Source organism: Polypterus senegalus, chromosome 6 (assembly GCF_016835505.1).
Source record: "Polypterus senegalus isolate Bchr_013 chromosome 6, ASM1683550v1, whole genome shotgun sequence".
Classification (NCBI taxonomy): Eukaryota; Metazoa; Chordata; class Cladistia; order Polypteriformes; family Polypteridae; genus Polypterus; species Polypterus senegalus.
The window spans coordinates 162,905,424-162,928,087 of NC_053159.1; the positions used below are offsets into that span (position 1 = coordinate 162,905,424).

Below are 22,664 nucleotides of genomic sequence, written 5' to 3' on the forward strand. Positions count from 1 at the left end.
AATCAGACCATCTTTTTTCCAATTTCGTTCCACAGTTTGACAAGCGCGGCGCAGCAATCACGTAGTTTCATTCAGCCAGGGAGCAGGTCTTCCCTTATTACAGAGTATCTTGAGCGGAGCAATTGAGTCTAATACCGTTTTACGAGAAGAATTAAATTCTAAGACAGAGTCATTGATACAATCATATTGGACATGCACATCAAGACTAGAGAATATGGTTTTAAATTCGGATATAATAGAAGAATTTAAAAAGCGAGAGCAGCGTGAAGCACAATTAGTAGTAGGGACATCTACAGTAATATTCAAATCCATCATTATAGAAAAGTGATCAGTAAAAGAAACATCGCAGAAATCAATATCATTAACTGAAATATCATATGTAAGAACGAGATCAAGAGTGTGACCAAGAGAGTGAGTTGGCATATTAATATGCTGAATAAAATCAAATGATTCCATCCATCCATTCATCCTCTTCCGCTTATCCGAGGTCGGGTCGCGGGGGCAGCAGCTTAAGCAGAGAGGCCCAGACTTCCCTCTCCCCGGCCAATTCTTCCAGCTCTTCCGGGAGAATCCCAAGGCGTTCCCAGGCGAGCCGGGAGACATAGTCCCTCCAGCGTGTCCTGGGTCTTCCCCGGGGCCTCCACCCGGTTGGACGTGCCCGGAACACCTCACCAGGGAGGCGCCCAGGAGGCATCCTGATCAGATGCCCGAGCCACCTCATTTGACTCCTCTCGATGCGGAGGAGCAGCAGCTCTACTCTGAGCCCCTCCCGGATGACTGAGCTTCTCACCCTATCTTTAAGGGAAAGCCCAGACACCCTGCGGAGGAAACTCATTTCAGCCGCTTGTATTCGCAATCTCGTTCTTTCGGTCACTACCCATAGCTCATGACCATAGGTGAGGGTAGGAGCGTAGAACCCTGAGAGGGCACTCCACCCTTTTCGGACTGAGGACCATGCTCTCGGATTTGGAGGTGCTGATTCTCATCCCAGCCGCATCAAATCAAATGATTCCAATAGTGATAAAAAGTCATTAACCAAAGGTTTCAATTGACAACAAACGTGAATGTTAAAATCACCAACAATAAATACTGTCATGGGAGAGAGTGATATCAGCCAGGATATCAGAGAATTCAGAAATGAATATATCTTTAATTACAGGAGGTCTATAAACCACAGCAGACAACAAAGAAGGGGAGCTGCACAGTTCGAAACTACTAAACAGACCCTTTGTAAGGCTCTGACACAAGAACATACTTTTAAAAACAGTGGCAATGCCCCCACCATGACGAGTCAGCCTAGGAGAGTTTAAAAATGAATAACCGGATGGTACCAAGTCAGTAAAACATGAAGAGTCACCATTTATAATCCAGGTCTCAGTGATGAAAAAGAAATCCAGATTATTTGAGGTAATAAAGGCTTGCAGAGTAAAAGTTTTATTAGACACTGATCTCACGTTCAAGAGAGCAGCCTTGATAGAAGTGGAAGAGCTCGCTGCGGGATGAGCACAGGTGAGCGTGTGAAGATTAGCAGTGTTTACTCCCCAAGAGCACACTGAGGAAAAGTGATGCCCCCTTGAAATGGATAAATTAAATCCGGTATCCAGCGCCCATGAACCAGGGATGGAGTCCCGTGCAGGAGAAGATGGGTCGTAGGCAACTCACAGGCATCGGGAAACCAAGCTCTGGGACTTGAGTCGACGTTGTTTAACAGCAATACTGGCTCTTTTTCCATGTTGGCGGCGGGTGCATTTGTGTCTCCGAGAGTCATTCAGCTCATTGATACAGGTGAAAACCGGCATCAGGGTGAAGAAGTCAGCAGATGAATTAAAGAAAGGTGGAGGATCACATAATATCCCAACAGGAGATGAAAATTAAGAGGAAAGCAAGCAAGAAAATATGTTGAGTAAAGAATCACAATCGTGGGACAGTGATCATTGAGATAAACTAATACAATAAAACAAAGATAAAATATATATTAGCGAGATGATCAGATGGCCAGCCACACCAGTCGGCGCCATCTTATTTGACGGTGTTCTTAGAAGAACAGTTCAGTTTTGGAAATGTCTACTATGGCAGAATGAGAGCACAAACAAGCCATGGAATTAAGTAACGAGTTTCATTTTCAACAAGAATTGGCTTGTGAAATTGGTTGGAGTTTGAAGCCCCAATTTAGCTGTTCATCTGTTGGCTCACTTTACATCTCATTCCTGTTCGGCTGCCATTTAATGAAGGAAAGAATTAATTTAGAAGACTGAATCATTAAAAACAGGGCTATTAAAATGAAGGGAAAATAAGTTAATTAGCAGTGAAAACAGGTCACTTGTCCTACTACTATATGAGCAGTGAGCTGATGAGGTCCTTGCTGTGTGCTTGGCTGAAGTGCCTGTTTTCATAAAACTGTTTTTCTTGTATACAGTAGAGTGGAATACAACCATGCAATGTTAATTAAACTTGAGTTTCGTTGACTTGGCACTACCAAGTTTGCTTTTATCGTTAATCAATTTAGTGTGCTAGTTTTGATATGGTGGGGGCCTGTGATGGACTGGGTCTGTTTCTGCTTTGCACCCAGTACTTTGGCCTTTCAACCTTAAACGGGTTTTAGAATGTTACATTATTTTGCTTACTTGTGCCACTCTTTTTGTTCTGTTCTTTCCCTTTTCGTTTCTTTCCTTTTGCCATATTCTTTGATTTTTTTAACGTCTTACTCTCTTTATTTTCTTTCTCTTTTGTTTTTCCTTTCTCTAAGAGTATAGATACTGAGTCTGAATTCACACAAAGCTGAGCAAGCCTCTCACCCTGATGCTCTTGTCTGCTGTTGGTATTTGAACCCTTTTCAAAGCCACTGCCTGACTTTCTCTTTTGCTTGTGGCTGTGGTGCCATGAGTCTGTTCTCATGGTTTGCAGTACTCGGTCTCCTTTGTCTGTAGAGGTCACTTTCATTGAATGTTAAGCCGCATCCTTCAACAATAGTGAATACCATCCTGCTAGATGGGAAAGATTCACATACAAAATTAAAACAAAAGTTTCCTTTACATTATCCAAATGAAGGATTCTGGCCTCATACTGTACTGTTATATGACCATAAGGAGCTGGTGTGTGGTTGTCACTATGGATGAACACCAAACATGAACAAAGCTTTTTGTTCATTTGTTCTGGTTATGCTGTCTGCCATTCTGATAATTCACACTGACGGCCATCCCCACAAGTAATGTGGTACACCATACTGTGCCAACAAAAGGCCACAGGTACAGCAAGGTGCTGCATCTTTAAGCAATTTACTAATGTAGACGAGTGTGAGAAGCGTCAAGAAGTCCTCTGTCATTCACCCTCATTTTGCATAATACTGACTGGCCTCTCAAAAAGAAACAAAAGAGTTTCGCTCCTTAGAGCCACTTTGAGCAGCTTTGAGTATACAGTATATCGGTGGCAGCCATGCAGCCCTCACATTGAGTAAAAAACTGTATAGATAGAACTTTATTGGTCCCGAAGGGGAAATTTGGCTTTTTAACAGAAGCTCTTTAAATAACTTTATATATATATATATATATATATATATATATATATATATATATATATACACCTGTATATTTTTATAATGTGTGCATGTGTCTGTGTGTATATGTGTGTATATATATATATATATATATATATATATATATATATATATATATATATATATATACACACTCTCTGCGGTGGGTTGGCACCCTGCCCAGGATTGGTTCCTGCCTTGTGCCCTGTGTTGGCTGAGATTGGCTCCAGCAGACCCCCGTGACCCTGTATTCGGATTCAGCGGGTTGGACAATGGATGGATGGATGGATGTCAAAAAAGTAAATGATATATATCTGCGCCACTAATAACAATAGTAGTTGAATTGTGCGTTAGCAGTCTGAAGTTTTCTTTCTTGTAAATTGTAGGTATTGCAAAGATAGCGCAACTGTGTCACTATAAGGAGATTGTGAATTTGAGTCCTGGGTCCTTCCTGTGTGAAATATTGTAAAAAGGTTTGTTTTTTTTTTTTGATTGAACAAAAAACTCCACTACGCACCAATAGTAAGCTAAGTGAGCTATCAACGGGAGGTTGGTCCACCTTATGCAGCCAGGCGGCACACCCCTAGTTTGTATATAGATTTACATATTTATTTTAGGGGGCGGCACGGTGGTGCAGTGGTAGCGCTGCTGCCTCGAAGTTAGGAGACCTGGGTTCGCTTCCCGGGTCCTCTCTCCCATGGAGTTTGCATGTTCTCCCCGTGTCTGCGTGGGTTTCCTCCCGGCACTCCGGTTTCCTCCCACAGCCCAAAGACATGCAGGTTAGGTGGATTGGCGATTCTAAATTGGCCCTAGTGTGTGATTGGTGTGTTTGTGTGTCCTGAGGTGGATTGGTTCCTGCCTTGTGCCCTGTGTTGGCTGGGATCGGCTCCAGCAGACCCCCGTGACCCTGTGTTCAGATTCAGCGGGTTGGAAAATGGATGGATGGATGGATATTTATTTTATAAAGATTCAGTGCTTGCTTTTATTATTGGACTGGATTTGATGGTGATATCCCCCTTTAGTTGGCATCATTGGAAGCGCTTTGGAGCCCTGTAGTGCTTGGGACCCCAGATCACAACACCAATTATCTGAGCTTACTTCTTCCATGGGCAGAAGAACAGCTTGGCAGGAGGGCAGTGGCACCAAGTGACACATCCAGATATCAAGACGCGAAATAGAACAGACGAGAATAAGTAATGGTTCCTAATACTTACAAATTTGTACAAATGACTGCCAACCAGCAATTCATCTGTTCTAGTCAGGGTTTGCTAGATTAAATTGAGTTAGGCTTTACTGTAAAACTCTGGCTTGAAGAAACAACTCCCCAGTGGAATCTTTATAAATAAAAGTATTCTTTTATAACAAAAACAAATAGAAAAGGCTGAAGAAAAGGAACAACAAGGAGTTGCCTAAATGACCATCCAGAACAAATAAATCCCAAAACAAAATGTAAGGGAATAATGTGATAAACAGAACCAAAATATCAGAAACGCAGAAACTAACAAAGAGCAGCACTCACTCAATCCTCCTTCAAAGAGAATTCAGTGAACTGTAAGGGTCTCTCTTACATAGTTTGCTTTTAAATGTTGGGGGGCAGTCCTTTAGCAGTGAGGTAAGTGTGGCCCGCTTCTTTGGGAATCCACCCACAAACTACCAGGAAGATAGCGGGGGACAGTCACACACATAGAAACTAAATAATAAATAAATGAGAAATAATTTAAAAACATATCTACTAAATAAAGTAAATAGAATAATGTTAACAGAAACTTTTAAAAATGAACAATACTGAAAATTAAACAAAGACAGAAAAAAGAAATGTAAACAAGCCAGGGGAGGATCCCAGGTTAAAGTGTAACACACAAACTTAATCACAACAATGAGAATAAGAAAGTTAAAGGGGAAAGGGAGCAAAGTTAGTTAGGCTTATCAAAATATTATATATGTGACAATCGCTGGAGCTGAAGAATATATTGTAATAGTTAAACTATAAGTGTAAATAAGACGTTTAAAAGGAAATTTTTGTCATGAGATGCACTGAAAATATATAACAAGGTAAACCTCAGAAGTAAAATTTCAAAATGGGAGTAAAAAGGAAATAAACTGAAAAAAAACCCAACAAAACTACTCTTAGTGCTATTATAAACAAATATGACACCAGAAGATAAAAAACAAAGACAAAGGTATTAAAAAAAAATGAACCCCTGAGATCAAATACTGGACTTGAAATTAAAAAAAAAAAAATTTCAGTACAATAACTGCGTGACATTGACAGTGACAATGTGTGAATAAATGAGGCTAACCATACATGCTTCTTTGGTCAAACCTAAAATACATAATTATGAAGCAGTACATTTAACTTGTAACAGTAAATGTTTTCCAAAGTATGAAAAGTCCTAATTAATATGTCTTTAATACTTTAAAGATTTTGTCATATTAGCCTGAGCTTCTTTAATTTTGCCTTGGTGGAAGATAGTGCCTCTGTGGAAGCTGGGCATGTGTGTGGTGTCAGATCGAGGTCTGAGTTTTTCTTTCAGGTTGGTGATTTCAAGACTGTTGAGAATACAGACACATATGTCATGTTTTTGGTCTTTGCTACGACCCCTTCCAGTGTGTTCCATTTAAGCCCAAAAGTGCAATAGAATAGCCATGTTTCTGATCATGTACAGCACAAATAACTATCAAGTTAATATGTAACTATTATGCACTACTTGGAATAACTATTATTTTGTATTACATTGTATACATTTTAAATAATGCTTCCTCTGACTTATCTCATTTTCCATTTCTAGATGGATCTAGGATGGAGCAGCAAAGGGACAATCCCATGCACAGCCCTGAATTTGGGATACCAAGATCAAGATTAGGTATTATTTTTCTATTTCTTATATTTTAAATGGATCATTGTTCTGTATATGCATCTTATAAAAATAAATATATATAAATACATACAGTACAATCCCTCTTAACTAGCCTCGCATTAACTGGCTGACAAATTAACTGACCTGTTAAAATAAAATAAGCATTTTTTTTCTTAATCCTCAGTTCTTCTTAATGTGTATGCACTTCCTTCCTGGTAGGTGAGAGGTATTTTAAAACCAGCAAACAACAAAACAGTGTTTATATTAAATAAAGTGCAGTGTATCAAAAGTCTTCTTTAAATAAATAATCCATTAAAACGAGTGAATTAGTGGAGGTTAAAATCCATTAGTAAAAAAACAAGTCCTTTAAAAACAATGCAAACGAGGTTATAACAATGGCTGGAAGCAGTCTCTTAGAGTGCAGCGATTATTTATTTAAAAAATGGCCTTTTTGACTTGAGCTGTGGACATGCTACACCACACTGTCCAGTTGTTGTACGAGAAAAAAAACCCGTGTGCAGAATCGTGAATGAAGCCTTGTGGATATGGTTTCTTCAGGAACGTCGAAGAGGTACAGTACATACCTTAGAAATATTTTTCTACATGAAAATAGGTATGCGTCAGATTAACCGGCCAAACACTATGACACTAGGGGGCGCTGTCACTCCTCAAACCCCACAGACAAACGTCCAGGACACCAAGTAAAAGTACTAGAAATAATTTTAATTTCTTTTCCCTTTTGATATTGTCCCACAGTTGACACCACACACCACAATAATCAATAATTCAATACAAATAATCAATCCCAATAATACAATCCTCCTTTCCTCCCAGCAGCTCAGTCACTCTACCTCCCAACTCCGGCTCATCTTGCTGGGTTTCCCATAGTCCTTTAAATATTCCATGACCCTGAAGTGCTCCTGTCCTTCAGTCCATGTGATTCCCTAGCACTTCTGGGTCAGTTGAAGATTTATATTTTTCTTCAGCCCGGAAGTACTTCTGTTCTTCTGTCCCTGTGACTTGGGAGTACTTCCGGGTTATAGGGAAAATAAAAATCCCTGTGTCTGCCAGCTGCGTCACCTGCGTCAACCCACGGCACCCAACAGGGTTGTGAAGTCGAACTCCATCTCCCATGATACCCTGAGGGAATCCGGGGCACCTCCATGCTGCAGGGAGGACTCCATCTAGCGGCCTGGATGTGTTAGCCGAGATAAGCTGCCAGCTGTCTCTCACAGTTCCCCACCCTTAGCGAGGCACAGTGGGGCGCAGTGTCCAGCCAAGCAATGGTTGTCTTGATCCAGGAGGTGCCATTGGCTGTGGTCAGACAGTGGCGTTGCCCTGAAAAGCAGTCACAGGAGAACCATGGGGAGACATTGTACCTATGACTTACTTTAAATTCCTCTCCTGTTCTCCGTGGACAATTTCTCCACATATGGCCCGGCCGGCGGCATTCATAGCACAGATGCCTACCTCCCGATAGTCTCACCCTGCGAGACTAAAAACAGGCTGGAAATGTTGGCTCCACCCCTTTAGCAGCTAAGGCTGGGCCGTTAGCCGCACATGAGCTCACAGCTACACGCTCTATATTATCAGGAGACCCCCATTTCTCTTTTGGGATCTCCTTTTTAATCTGGGGCTTTCTTACAGTCTGGGTCTCTCTATGCATAAGAGAGAGACCCTTTGGTGTTTGCACCCCTTTTAATTTATGAATGACCGGTGCCGATGTCTTCAGGATCGCATCACTTCAGGAGGCAGAAGCATCCCGCTGCTCTGGCTTGTTTGATCCTTCCACCGGACACTCAGTCATCATTCCAGTCTCAATTGTGGGGCTCGAGGTTATTCTATGATCTGCTTCTCGCAACTGAGAGGGCTCCTGTGGCGGATGTTTGCCGACTTGCAGACCAACCACATGCATTAGGCAACCACATATACAATCAGATTGTGGTTCAGACTACGAATGCAATGAATGTAATTACTCTGGACCTACAGACTGTCAAATAAACGAACTACATGCCGTGGCGCAATGTCCGAGGTTCGATCCCCGAGAGAGGAGCAGTAGTGTGTGTACGCCTGATGAGCCCAAATGAGGGCGAAACACGTGTTACGTACTCTTTGCATTATTTGACAGTAAATCTATGCAACATTCCATGATCTGCTTCTCGCAACTGGACCAGTGTAGAAGGCAGCTGCACCTGCAGATAGGGCAACTCCTCTGTTACAGGGCCTGTATGGGAGAACCGGGTGAGACGCCAGCTAAAAGAAAGCACAGGGCTTTTAAAGGACTGTTTCCAGCCTGTTGCTTATAACCTTGCTTTAATTGGATTTATTTATTTTGATTGAAATGTTAGCCTACATTTTTATCCACCCTGTTTTTATGGATTATTTATTTATTGTGGATGTTTTTGAAGCACTGCATTTTAGACACTGTTTTGATTTTGTTTGACTTTTTTTTAATAAGAACACTTGTTCACTTTTTGTGAAATCCCTTTGCTCAGTTTGATTTGTCCTCACCTGCCAGTTACATTACCAACGGTGTTGGGTTCGAGGGCTCCCAGATCTAGAAGAGGGAGCTTGGAGCAGGACCCACATCATCACACTCACTCAATCATATAAGTATTCAACGTTTTAATTCAGTACTTTGTAGAAGCCCCTTTTAGAGTAATTATAGGTTTGCATCTGCTTGGGTTAGTCTCTGCAAGCTTTGCACACCTTGATTTGGACAGTTTTTCCCATAATTCCTTGCAAATCATCTCAAGCACCGTTATATTGGATAGGGAGTGTAAACTACCATCTTCAGGTCTCTCCACCGACGTTCTGTGGTGTTTAAGTCTGGGACACTCAAGGACTGTCGGAGACTCCTCAATGAAGCCACTCCACCATTGTCTTTGCTGAAAAACAAATATAACAATTAACAACTTGCAGTTTATGTACTCACAACTGTCAGCTGACATCTATAGCTACAGTAGCTTAAGGGGAACAGCAAAACAAACACCAGTGTAGCACTACTTCACCTATGGTGGTAGAAGTGGGATGAAAATCTATGTTCCTGAACAGATGTTAAAAGCACAACTTTCTAGGGCATAAAAATGATGAAAAGTAAAAGAATGCTATTGAACTATATTTTAATTGCACAAGACAAACACTTCAATTGTCTGTTGAGGAAGCAGAATACCTGTGCAAATGTATGGATCACTATTTCCAACTAAATGTGTAATATGAAGAGTTTCTCTGATTCTTCCTCATAATAACCTGCTCATGAATATTTATTTTTAATCTTATTTTGCTTTTGTGCTGGGATACACTTAGAAGCCCTGAACCTGGACTGAAAGAAAAAAAAATCAGTTTAAAAGTGTCATGGCAATTGTTGTATGACTTATGGCTCTTCAGGGTAAGGAGCTTTAACAAATCACACAAGATGAATAGTGGTGGAATCAAGGCATTCTCCCACACAGCTTTCCTTCTGCAAAAATACCCAATTTGTAAAACCTAAGAGAGTATGCTAGTGCAAAATCTGTCAAGAATGACGCACAGTGTGCATTGGTGTGGGCCTGTACAGTCATTTGGGGATGGTAGCAAAATAAGGATACTGTAGGAGGCAAACCTGTTTTATTTTTTATTCCTTTTTCATATTCATTTTTGTTATTTATATTTGTATTGCAACATTCTTTTTTGTTTTATATATATATATAAAACCACTAACAAAATACCAAGAAGATAATGTGATGATGGCATAACCAAATTCTTTTTATAAGATGAAGCATGATTTTATGGCATGTGTTTACTTGTAACAGGCAGTGGGAAAGCTGGAGAGAAGCGTTGGACTTTAGCTAAGTGTGACCGGTTCAAGTCACAGTAAAATAGATGTTTCTAGACAGGGCTTTTTTGAGTTAGCTAATGGACTTGTTTATATTGTACATGTGGCCTTTGTCAGGAAAAATATTTTTTTAAAATACTTAAGACAGCCACTATTAGTAAAGGAATCTAAGATGGATACAATTAATTTCATCAAGCCTGATGAACCCTACCATACACAATGCCCAGTGTACTGTGAAAAGACTCACTAAACTGACAATGCTGTGGCCTTAAATACATTAAGTTCATGTACATAACTCAGTCAGGAACCATTTTGGTTTCTACCAATCAAATGACAAATAAATAGTATTTTCTTATAACCCACCTTCTTCTTCTTCTTCTTTCACTTGTGTTTTGTGCCTGATCAACCTTCTCCAAACAGTTCGGCCCTGCACCTCCTTCCCAGTCAAGCTCTTTTTTTCCTTCAGATCTCCCTCACTTTCTCTTTCCCTATACTTCCATTCCCATCATATCATTGTCTCTCCTTATCACATCCTCTAAGTTTCCATCTTGGGCTACCACTGATCCTAGATACTTTAACTTCTTCACTCTTTTCAATATTTTTCCCTGCAGGCTAACCTCTGAATCCTGATCATCATTCAACCTCATATATTCTGGCTTCTTCCTATTTATCTTCAACTGTCTATCTTCTAAAGCCCTTCTCCAGTCTTCCAACTTCCTCTCCACTTCCACCTTATGACACAACCATGTCTTAAAAATTATTTAAAAGCCTCAACACAGTTAAACAGATTTATAGTCTCTGAATAGGGCTTTTATTAATAATAATAATAATATTTATAATAATAAAGTAATAGTAATAGATGTGTGTATTGTATGTTTATATTCAGTTTGATTTACTTCAATTTGTTTCTTATATAGCGCTCTTACCTAAGAGCCAGCTCAGAGGGCTGTGACATGTTCTCAAGTAAAATGCAAATGCAAACATTATAAATTACTAAATACAGAATTAGTACACATGATAGTACACGGAAAAACAAAGTAGATACTGATTAACATACATGTAAATCAACAATATCAGTCCATTGATTAATTGTTGAGCTATGGCTGGTTGACAACAGGGGAGAGGAAAACAAAAACTCTAATCAGCAAACCTCCCAGGAGGAAACAAACCTCTGAGGAATCAACGGATAGTTATAACAGACACAGTCAGGGTCCTAAATATCGTGGCAAATACATATATGCGTATATATATATATATATATATATATATATATGTATATATATATATATATATATATATATGTATATATATATATATGTATATATATGTATATGTATGTATGTGTGTATGTTTGTGTGTGTGTGTGATAAAACTGTACGTATACTGTTCATATAAAATAACACAGCATACTGTAACATGCCCTAACATTGTCATATCTGCTTAGTTATGCTTAGATTCATGGTAGGCAGGATCTTGTTGTGGCAGTACTGGAAACAAGGTGAGAAACAACCCTGAACAGTCCATCCCTAGGTAAAGTAGTCCATAATTTACTTAATGTAAAGTTAAGTGAAGAGAAGTGTTACAAAACTAAACATTTTCCATGAAGATGTCAGCTTTAGACAATCTCTACTAAAATGCAGAAAGCAGTAATGGCCTTTGACCTTCAACTGTCAGCCTTGAAGCCCCATAAATTAGCCAGTTTTAAACAAAAATTACACAGTAGACTATTTTTCCGGTAAAGTATGTAGTTTCTAAACAATAGCATTAATGTAATGGAGGGTAAATGCCATACACAGCAATGGATAGGTTCAGCAATATTTTCTTTATGCACTGAAAAAAATGTAGTTATGTATGTGACTTTGATTGCTATCTAAGTTAACTCTATGTCTTTGAGAAATTAGATGGCCACAATGTTTTTTTTGATCTGATCTTTGTTTAAAAATGTCTACAAGTCTCTTTTTACTACAAATTCAAATAAAATTAGGTTTATCTTTAATCGTTTTAGTGAAAGTCTGCTGGATAATATTGAAAAACAAAGATGGACTACTTTTTGAAAAATCAGTTTTGTTGGGTGAGGCAGTGAGGTGACTTTCCTTTCCTAGATTTTAGATTAATCTGGAAATTTTCACAAAGATGTGTGTATCATTCTACTCGTTTGCACTTTTACCCAGTGTCTCACAATCATCTGGCATGGATGTTTGACTAAAAATACTACTATGAAGCACAGTGGTATTGGGACAGTTCGTAATTAACTGATACATTGGTTTTGTTTTTCAGCAGGAGACATTTCTCCATACAGAGGGGCTAACCCTGGGGCAAGTAACTTTGCAGACTTCAGCACTGGTATCCCTTGCAGCGCAGATGATCCTTACATTTGGAGTCTATCTAAAGGAGTTTCCATGTCCCTGCCATCTTCACCCATGTTGCCAAGGCAGCCGTACATGCTGCAGTCTCGTTCCAACAAGCGCTCTCCAGGTATTCCTTTTGCTTCATACAGTTTATTATTTTTTTCTGGTCTCTAGTATAGCTACATATGATCAGCAGGACATATTGTTAGAGGAATGAAAAGTTTGGACTTAGTCTTGCTGTAAGGTGGCTTTTTCGTGTTGTCCGGTATGTGATTTCTGATGCGTCTTTTTTTAGTTTACACCAACCTAAACTGGTAAGCATTGATTTGACTGGGATTATTTGAGACAAATGAATTATGTATGTTGCATTTGGTTTTGCTGCAAAGTTAAATTAATTCATTTAATTATAGGATGTGTGAGGGATCTCTGTTTCACCTTCCAGCCAAAACACCAGAAATAAGAAGAAATCTGTACAATTTAAATTGGCAAAAGTCTACATTAAATAACTTTGACTTTCTCTCTTGTGGTTCGAATATGGTGCTGGACTATTTTTAAACAAATAATCCAAAAATGCTTCCTGCAGTAAACCAGATAATACAATTTTTTCATGACATAAGGATAATAGAAGATGGATATATGCAAGTTTATATAGTGTGAGGGACACCCTCACCATGGAAGGACAGGGGGAATCAGCATGCATTGTCTCTCCCGATGGTCTGTCACAGAGCAACATGGGGGCGGGGGTTTTTGGGCTCAGCCTGGTGGATTCCGTGGGTGCCGCCAGGGGTTGTTGCAGGGACTAGGTAGTCCTACTTTTTCAGGCTCTCACCTTACCCGCACATGCTTCTGAGCTACAGCTTTAGAGTGTAACATAAAGGGAACTTGCCAGGAGGAGATAAAGAGAAAGAGACAAAGACAAAGAAGACAAAGACTTGCAGAGTGCTGTATTCCTTGGTGCTTTGTAACTTGTGGTTGTGCTACGTGAAACTCTTTGGGAAGACACAATAAAAACTCTTATTTATTTTACACTTGTGTCCAGAGCCTGTCTGTGTTGGGTGTTTGGGGAGCTGGAGCACCCCCTGAAGGTCACAATAGGTTTTATTGGATATAGATATATGAATAAAGAACAATAATTCACAACCCAAAAGATAAATTTTTTAGTTGAACCTTTTCTCTCCTATAGAGAAAGGCATATAACTTATGGATTCTGATCTTTCAATTCATGTGATCAAAATGAATGTGTTTATTAGCTAGTTATAACATTTCTGTTGCCTGTACCATGAAGGTAGCATTGATCTGTTAAAAGCTTGTCTCCACTGGCGTATCCCCCAACACACAGTTTGTGTGTGACATGTTGCTTCAAACTTCCTTTTGGATTTAGGTAGAGAAACCTATCTTTCAAATGTGTATTACTTTTCAGTCACAGTTACACCAATACCTTTTTCCTAATTACTAGCTTATAATTAACAGTTCTTGGAATTAAAGTAGGCATACTTTTGTTTTGATGTAGGTGATATTTTGCTCTTTACATGGTTGGCTTTCTCTGGCAAACGTGGAAAAATCTTTAACACACCTTTTTTCCTTTGTTCAGATGCTTCTCTCCTCCTCCTTGGTTGCGTGTTCTGGTTGTGGGTGGTACAGTTTTCTCTTTGATGTTTTACACACAGTTTCTTCTTTTGCTATCAAAGTTTACATCTGCTGGGCAGCTGGTAATCAGTCTACTCCCGTCTTCAGCAAGACGAACGTGTGGCTTTTACATATAGTTTCTCTCTTGCTCCTACAGTTGCTATTTCTTTGCAACGTTTGGACTAACGGCACCCTTGCCAAATTCCAATACAGACGCGTCTGCCACTTTTCCAATCCAGCACCAGATTTCCCTTCAGAATAAAAGTGATAATAACTTCAGCCTTTATTACGTCACAACCTATGCAAGAGGCCCTGCTTTATGAAGGACAGTTGTGGCCAGGTCGAGAGCAGTGAGCACGTACAGAGAGCATAGAGCTGGTTTGTGTTATGGTTTTTAAAGAAAAGAGTAGACTTTTTGCCTTTTCTTGGGTGCACATACTGTATGTTCACACTTTTAGATGACAGTTGGTACAACTTTTTTTCCATCAGTGTCATTGCTGGTCATTGTTGTGTTATGGTTTTTTATATGCTGATCGTACATGTAGATGGTTCATTGAAGAGATATCTCTGTGTAAAACCTGGTCTCTGATTAATTAGCTTTTTCAGGTAATGGCCAAACACTAAGAGGCTCAGCAGCTTTTTAAGGAAAGGATTTATGTGCCAAAGCAAAGAAAAACAAGAAATGCCAATCTGTCCTAAGGGATTAAGATACATATGTGGACATTCCAAGATCCAGCCACATTGGCATTAGAGAAATTTTTCTGCTTTACCAAATTGGGGAAAATAGCCTTTTTCAGGGATGTCTGTACTGGAAACTGATAGTTTTAGTGTTTTAGAGTGATTGATTGTGATTAATTCTACACTGAGGATGGAATGTATGTGTTGACAGTGCATAAAGTTTTTTTTGTGTAACGTAACTTTACTGTTATTAATTTGAAGAAAAAAGTAGATTGGGACATAGCAGTCTTTTTTATCATTTTGAAATGACTGAGTGGCTGTATCTTGTTCTGACACCATGTAGACATCATCGCATGAAACCCACTGTGGCATTAAATGAATTGAATTCTTTTTGTACTGTTTTATTGCATGACATATGGGAAAATGTGATATTTTGGCTCTGGCGTGGCATCGCGTGCACAGTATCAATGCAGATGTTATTCTTTGTAACAACTAAAAAACAACTACCACCAAAGTATCAACAACACGTTATCTAAAAGACCCGTAGCAGAAAACGAAAGAAAAGAAAAAAGAAGGGAAATATACATTCATTCAGGTTAATGATTGTTTGAAGTTAGTAGAGCTTATCACCATGAAAAAATATCCGCTTTGTGAAAATCAGGAAATTGGTATGGTAGAATTTGACTGTGTAGATGTTTTCAGATACACACATTCCTTTCCTATAAAGAAGTGTTTACTGGTTTCTGTCTTAAATGCATATTCCTTGATCTTAAGTATGAGATTCACTATTCTGTTGGATCGACATTATCAATGAGAGATGGACACTCAAAGTGGAGTCATGTCCGCCTGTCTGAATGAGACTCTAACCCTTGGGGCCAGTAAAGAAAAAAGCCGTTGCCATATTTGGCAAACTAAATGGCTGTTAAATTTGAATTCCAGGTCTTGAACTGCTTCAATTGTGTGTAAATGTTACAGCCGTGAACAGAGATAGTTGGTGAAAGAGAAAAAAATTCGAACATGACCATCAGTAGACTTTGCGCCCTAAGAACAAATTACCCAAACTATTCCGTAACTTTTTAGTAATTATTTACCACTGTGATGCTGATCTTTCTGATCATAAAATAGGTCATTATGATAGCAGAATTACGGTATTTGAAGGTTCCTGTAGAGTGCCTCTTTCTCTTGCATGATTTGGCTCAAAAACTAATCAGCACATTGTCATCTCATAACAGGTTTAAGTTTCGAGTTTTGTATTTTTCCATCCAGTTGTTTTAACACTAGACAAACCTCAAGAAACTGTGGCATACAGACACACAGACAGACAGACACACACACATACTCATCATCGAGATATAAATGTTTTTGGTACCAGAGGACCCTAAAATTTCAAGATCCGTCGAAAACTGGAGATCGAAATTTTTGATGAATCTAAAGCTTTCGCTCCTCCCTCATAGATGATAGGTTATGGTGGGGGAGGGTGCAAAACAAAAAGAAGAAATTGAGCAAAAATGCTAATGTGATAAGTTGCTTATTATGAGGCGTAGCATATGAGGATATTATATGAAGGTATTGTGTACCTGAAATAGGAAAAAAGTAGAAGTAAAACATCTAACATCCAAAGACTCAACAGTGAAATATTGAGTTTCTTTTTATGCTTTAGCATGCAATTTACGCTTTTCTTTACCTGTTTAATTTAATATTTGCCTACTAATACTAGGTAGAGCTTTCTTTTTCCTTACAAAGCAGCCTCAGTTCTTCATGGCCTGGATTCCAAAAGATGTTGGAAATATTCCTTTGACATTCTGGTCCATGCTGACATGATTGTATCACAGTTTCTGTAGCTGGCCATTTATGCCGTGAATCTCCCCTTCTACCACATCCTAAAGTTTCAGATCTAGTGACTGTCAAAGCGATTGATGAACACTGAAATCGTTGTCATGTTCATGAAACCAGTTTGCTTTGTGACATGGTGCATTATCATACTGGAAGAAGCAATTAGAAGAACAGTAAATTTTGGCTACAAAGAGATGCACATGGTCAGCATCAATACTCAAACAGGTCATGGCATTGAAGTGATGATTGATTGGCATTGATCATCCCAAAATGCACCAAGAAAACATTCCCCACACATTTAAACCACCACCAGCAGCTTGGACTGTTGACACAAGCTAGGTTGGGTGCATGTAAAAATGGTATTGGCTCCAAATTTTGACCCTACCATCTGTGTGCCTCAGCAGAAATCGAGATTCAGACCAGGCTACAATTTTCCAGTTTTGGTGTGCATGTGTCCAATGGGCCCACTGCAGTTTTAGCTTTTTCATCTTGTTTGACATGAGTGGAACCCAAAGTGGTCTTTTGTTGTTGTAGCCCATGTGCCTCAAAGTTCAATGAGTGTACATAATTCACAAATAAAAACGTTAAACCTCTACTGGATTTTCACTTGCTTTGAAGCAGTTGTGATGTTACTGCATCGTTTAATTAGAACTCATTTGTTTTTTAAATTATTATTTTTTGTTAGATGTGTGAATAAAGCTTTTGTCATGTCACCTAATATTAATATTATGTGATGATTTCCCTGATTCTGTAATAGAAGCCTGGAGCATAGGAGTAAAACAACATGCATGCGTGTGTGCAGTCTTATGGAGTGACATATCTATTAGTGAAGAGAAGCGTCAGCTGAGCACCAAGGTGCTTGTTTTCAACATCTCAGGTCCTGTGTAATAGTAGCACCTCCGCCTTACTTTCTGGTGTGTGTTTTTACACATCTTCCCTGCTTATAAACACAACCAAGTGCCAACATTGACATCAGGCTGCAAACACTTTGCTGCTAATGAGATCTTACATTTTTCGTATTGCTACTCGAAGAAATTAATTAGTTTTATTTTATTGAATGTTGTGAACATCACCAGAAACAGAAGCCTAACAGCTGTGCAAACTGGATACCTCGGAAAAGTTTACATCGTGAGCTGAGCGCAGCACCACTGGCAGCTGCGGAAATGTAATGTGGTCTGCACACTGTGTGTGTGGGAGTAAACGTAAATCAAAGGCCTCCATTTGCTACACTTTGAAGTACTGGTCAGCTTTTTAAACAAAAATGAGTGCTGCTTAAACATCCAAAAGAAAAATATAAAAGCAGTTTGAGTGTAATAAAATCCTCACTCTGTAGTTTGCCCTGAGAAATTAATTAAATGTAATGGTAAATCACCTGAGTTCAATTACCTTAATTGAAATTATGGTAATGCTTAGGTTGCTCATTAACTGATTTTGTTTTAATCATTATCATATGACCTGGCAATTGTATTCCCATAGGTTAGGAAACTCTATAACCTGTGGTGATAAAAGACTATTTAGGCCATTGTTAACACAAATATCTATAACCAACTTAATTTAAAGAATTATCTGAACACTAGGTGCCAGAGTGAATTCAGTAGTATGTCGAGGTGAATCTAGGTTAATTCCTTACTCGACCAGCAAGCCATAACGGAAAGATGTGAATGGACATGCATCCTGGCCCGGTTGGTTGCTGGTACATTTCCCACTCGGGAGGCCATAATGGAAGGACAGAGGGAGGCTGCTTTCCAGGGCCATGTATTCCCCTGTATGCAGGGTGGAAGCATCCCTCCTTCATAACCCTGCAGGGCTTATGGGGAGCTATAGTCCTTAGAAGCAGTCCTGTTGAGGTACTTGGGTGTTGCCAGGGGGAGCTTCAGGGGAATGCTCACCCTACTTTGGGGGAGTTCCACCTGGCCTGGATGTGTTTACAATGTACAGTGCTTTGAACCTGGAAGTACTCCTGGGCCTGGCATAAAAGATGTCACGTCATCTACATCACAGAGTCAGAGTTGGGGGGAGATGGGCAGCACTCATGGAGGAGAGGTTGAAGGAGTTCTGTGCGTTATTATTGTGCTGGACTGATTTAATATTGTAAGGGAGTTAGTGTATCTCAAACATCCTTTTATTTTACCTGAACTTCCAGTATGTTTGGCCAAGTTGTGTCTGGTGTTTGGGGCTCGTGGTCACCCTCTGGTGGCCACACCACATATAATGTTGTTTCATATGTGCATTTTATGTGGGGGACATGTAGGACTTGTCCACAGAGAATTTGAAAACACCTTTTGAAAATGAACAGGTAGGCATACAGTATATTTACATATATGAAAGTGTAAACAACCCACAGACCTCTAGATATCATAGCATGTCTCGTTGACTTTATAAGGAGACTGGTGTTTTTTGTTTTGTTTTTGTTTTATCAACAGTAGGTTTTAACATTAATTTCTGAGTAAAGACAACTAATAAGTGATAGATGAGGCACTATGATAGATAGATATGAATGACACAATAGATATAGAGAAAGACAATTTATAGTTCCCAAGGAGAAATTGTAATGTTATGGCAGCTGACACACTTAAACAGTACTGAATACACTTAAAATGAAACAGTAAAAATAAAGGATAAAAAGGTAAATAAAAAATAAAATAAAATGTTTCCATAATCTAATAAAAATAATAAAAATTCTCATAACTAAACTAGTTTCCGTGATTAACTTGTTGAATGTGGTCCATTTCTTTCTGCATTTTCCAAGGTAGATTTTCATCATGGGAGAAATTGTGTATACCTGCATGCTTTGATATGTCATGAAAAGATGTCAAGTATTGCTTATTTTACAAAGATGTTCTAAAATGGCCTGGACCCATTTGCTGGTACCCCTAGAAAAGATCATAAATAATACTGAACAGCCTGAAGCCAGTTGTGGATAGCAAAGCTAGAAGAGTAGTTGATCTAGGATTTGGAAATTCCAAGAAGACTAAGATTTTAAAATTAAGACTTTCAGAATGTTAGGTTTAATAACATTAGTGTCGTGCCTCACCCATATCTGTACAAGTCACACTCCCTACTGGCCACAAATGGTATCACTACCTTCAATAACTGAAAAACAAACTTAGATTAGATATACTTTAATAATTTAGTCAGGCAAATGCGTACCGCAGTAAAAACATGCTCATGACTAAAGGTACTCCAAGGAAGCCCCCACTGCCGATGTCCAGAGCATCTAGAGCCTGAATTTAAATTGTATCCCATAGAGAAGAAGAACTTTCTATCATATAGAATGACTTTATGGCATAGTCATGCTGTGCTGTCCCGTTAGATGCGCTGTGAATTTCCCCTTGGGATTAATAAAGTATCTATCTATCTATCTATCTATCTATCTATCTATCTATCTATCTATCTATCTATCTATCTATCTATCTATCTATCTATCTATCTAAAATGAAGTTCAGTCAGCTTTATAATATTTTCTTTGCCACATGTTGTTTATTATGCTATTTGTTCAATCCTATCCAAGAGCGGTCTTGGGGGTGAAGGGTGCAGGACTGTTGGAGATAAGTGGTATGCAGTTTTGAAGATGGCCTTGGGAGACCCAAGAAGTGCCCAGTGTCATGTATGTTGGCTAACTCCTGTTTTCTGGATATTTTAAATCATTTTTAACCCATGTGTAAATGTAATGTAAACTATTTTATGTTCATCTTTTTGAATCATTCCACTTAAAGTATAAAAATACACAATTTAGTCCTCAGTTGCTGCTTTATATGGATTTATGGTGTTGCTGCTTGATTGAGTTATCTTTAAATAAGAGCTGAACATTGTGTTTTTCCTCCTGTCAGCTCTATCATATCGTGCAGATGTTTTTTTTCTTCCTCCTCTGTCTTCAAAGGCACCAGCCATCACTGCTGATCACCAACAGACAATGAACAATAGCAATTAGCATTTTAGCTAATATTGCATGAAATATTTAATAAACATATTCAGTGTTCACAATCTTTGCCAACATAATATTACCAATTATCTCCTGAGCTATGGTGTCCCATCTTTCCATTGTGTGTCATTGCTGCTGCCATAATTGCCCTTCTGCAGCAGTGAGGATTAATTTCATCCTCATGCAATTCACAAAGCTAGTACAGCTTTTAAGTGTTTTTATTGTATCTTCATTAAATTAGCCCTGCATATAGAATATTTCTGACAAAACAGCAAGGTGTTCCTAAATATTTAATGAGACTAAATTGGATGAAAAAGAACAAGAAATAGCTAGAATGCAAAAACTGTAGACAATGCTTTTCATCTTCTGCTTGACAATGCTGTTTATTGCAGGCTCAAACATGATGACATGAGGATGAAGCCTCCAAAATATGGCCAACAAATTGGCTAGAGGCTTCACTGGCCAGGCCAGTAAATGCTCACCCAGTTCATCTTACTCAGGACTGTGACCTGCAAAACAAGGAGAGTTTTCCCATGAAGCATCAGGAATGCACAGTCATTAATATGACTATATAAAGGCCACTGCATGCATTCCCGGCTTATGTTGGACTGATTTTAATAGTGGTTTTGGGATTCTTATTTTTTTGTGACTCCCAGCAACAGAAACTAGCTTTGTACTTTTGAATTTGGTTTTTGGTTAGCAATTTGCCTTTGTAGACTTTCTTTCTGACTTCCGGTATTGACCTCTACTTGCTATTGACTATGTCCTTTTCTCCTGGTCATTGTTCATAACATTTTTTGCTGACTACCTTTCCAGGTCTGGACTCTGACTCGGCCACTCTAAGACAATCACATTGTTGTTTTGAAGCAATTGCTCTTTAGCTTAGGTTTTATGCTTTTTGTTCGTTGTGTTGATAGGACACAAATCTTCTCTCGAGGCACATGTTTCTTGCACACTACCTCAGGTTTTCCTTCAGATTTTCTTTGTTCATTTTACCCTCACAAGACTTCTAGGCCCTGCTGCAGAGAAACAGCTCCACAGCCAGATGTTGCCAACATTGTTCCTCCACAATTGAAATGCTGTGTTTTGATAAGGTGTTGTGTAACAGTGTTTAGTGTTAGCAAAACCATCTAAAATAATTACAGTTTAACAGGAAATATTCATTCATTCTACCATTTACTAATTCTATTTAGTACAGTTTTTGGGGTACTGAGTGTACATAAAGTGTGCTTGGTATTTTACAAGGAACACTCAACTGCTCACCCATGCTTACTTGCAAAGATCCACTTTAGAATCTTAAATCCATATGATCTGCACATATTTAAACTGTGATGGCAAGTTGGAACACTTAATAAATAGTTTTATTATTATAATAGGGAGAGTGTGCACGTATGATTTGCTTTGAATCCAGGCCTCTGAAAATATGAAGTCACAATGCTGATGACTGCAGTACCATGCAGCCGTTTAATGTAACAATACCTAAACATGAAATAAGAAGAAAATCCGGAATTTGGGTTTTCCAACGCGAGTGTAGAAATTAAACCAAATTAAGTAAAACCACCAGGTGGAATTCTAGAAATTGGGAACCTCAAGACGGATAGCTGGTATGCTTTACATATTGCTGTCTATGATGATAGAAATTCGTGTTAATCCCAGAGTGATTGTTTTGGAGATCCTGCATGAAGATGTTCTACTGGTAGTGAAAAGGCTGTATTTGTCCACCCCTTCTGGCTGCTATTGTCTCTCAGGCATTCTCCTAAACTCAGTATGAGCACTTGAGTTTTTACGTCATAATGAAGCGTTTCCATCCTTCCTTCTACAGACAGGGAAAGGTGTGTAGAGAGGTGGGGTGCACAGAAAATTAAGCATCAATCTCTGTTGCATCAAGAACACACTTGTGCCTGACCTTTACATTAAAGATTTTCCCTTTTAAGTGCTTCTAACTTAAAACTGAAGCAAAGCCTTCTTGTCAAGCAGCTGGGATTCCTTCTATATTATTTTTTTCATCTAATTCCAACTTCTTCTCTGCCAAGACTCTGCTTGCCTTTATGAA

General features: G+C 38.9%; 1 protein-coding gene across 4 annotated transcripts in view; it reads left to right on the forward strand.

Annotated features, from left to right (window-relative positions):
* LOC120531758 (protein TANC1-like) overlaps positions 1-22,664 on the forward strand; it is a 539,293-nt gene that overhangs the window by 152,211 nt on the left and 364,418 nt on the right. For 3 of the 4 annotated variants that reach the window (XM_039757454.1, XM_039757458.1, XM_039757455.1), the window contains exons 3-4: positions 6,322-6,396; positions 12,482-12,679. In XM_039757454.1, coding sequence (XP_039613388.1) covers positions 6,322-6,396; positions 12,482-12,679 — 273 coding nt within the window. The remainder of the gene's footprint in view (positions 1-6,321; positions 6,397-12,481; positions 12,680-22,664) is intronic. The other variant, XM_039757456.1, reaches the window with a different exon arrangement.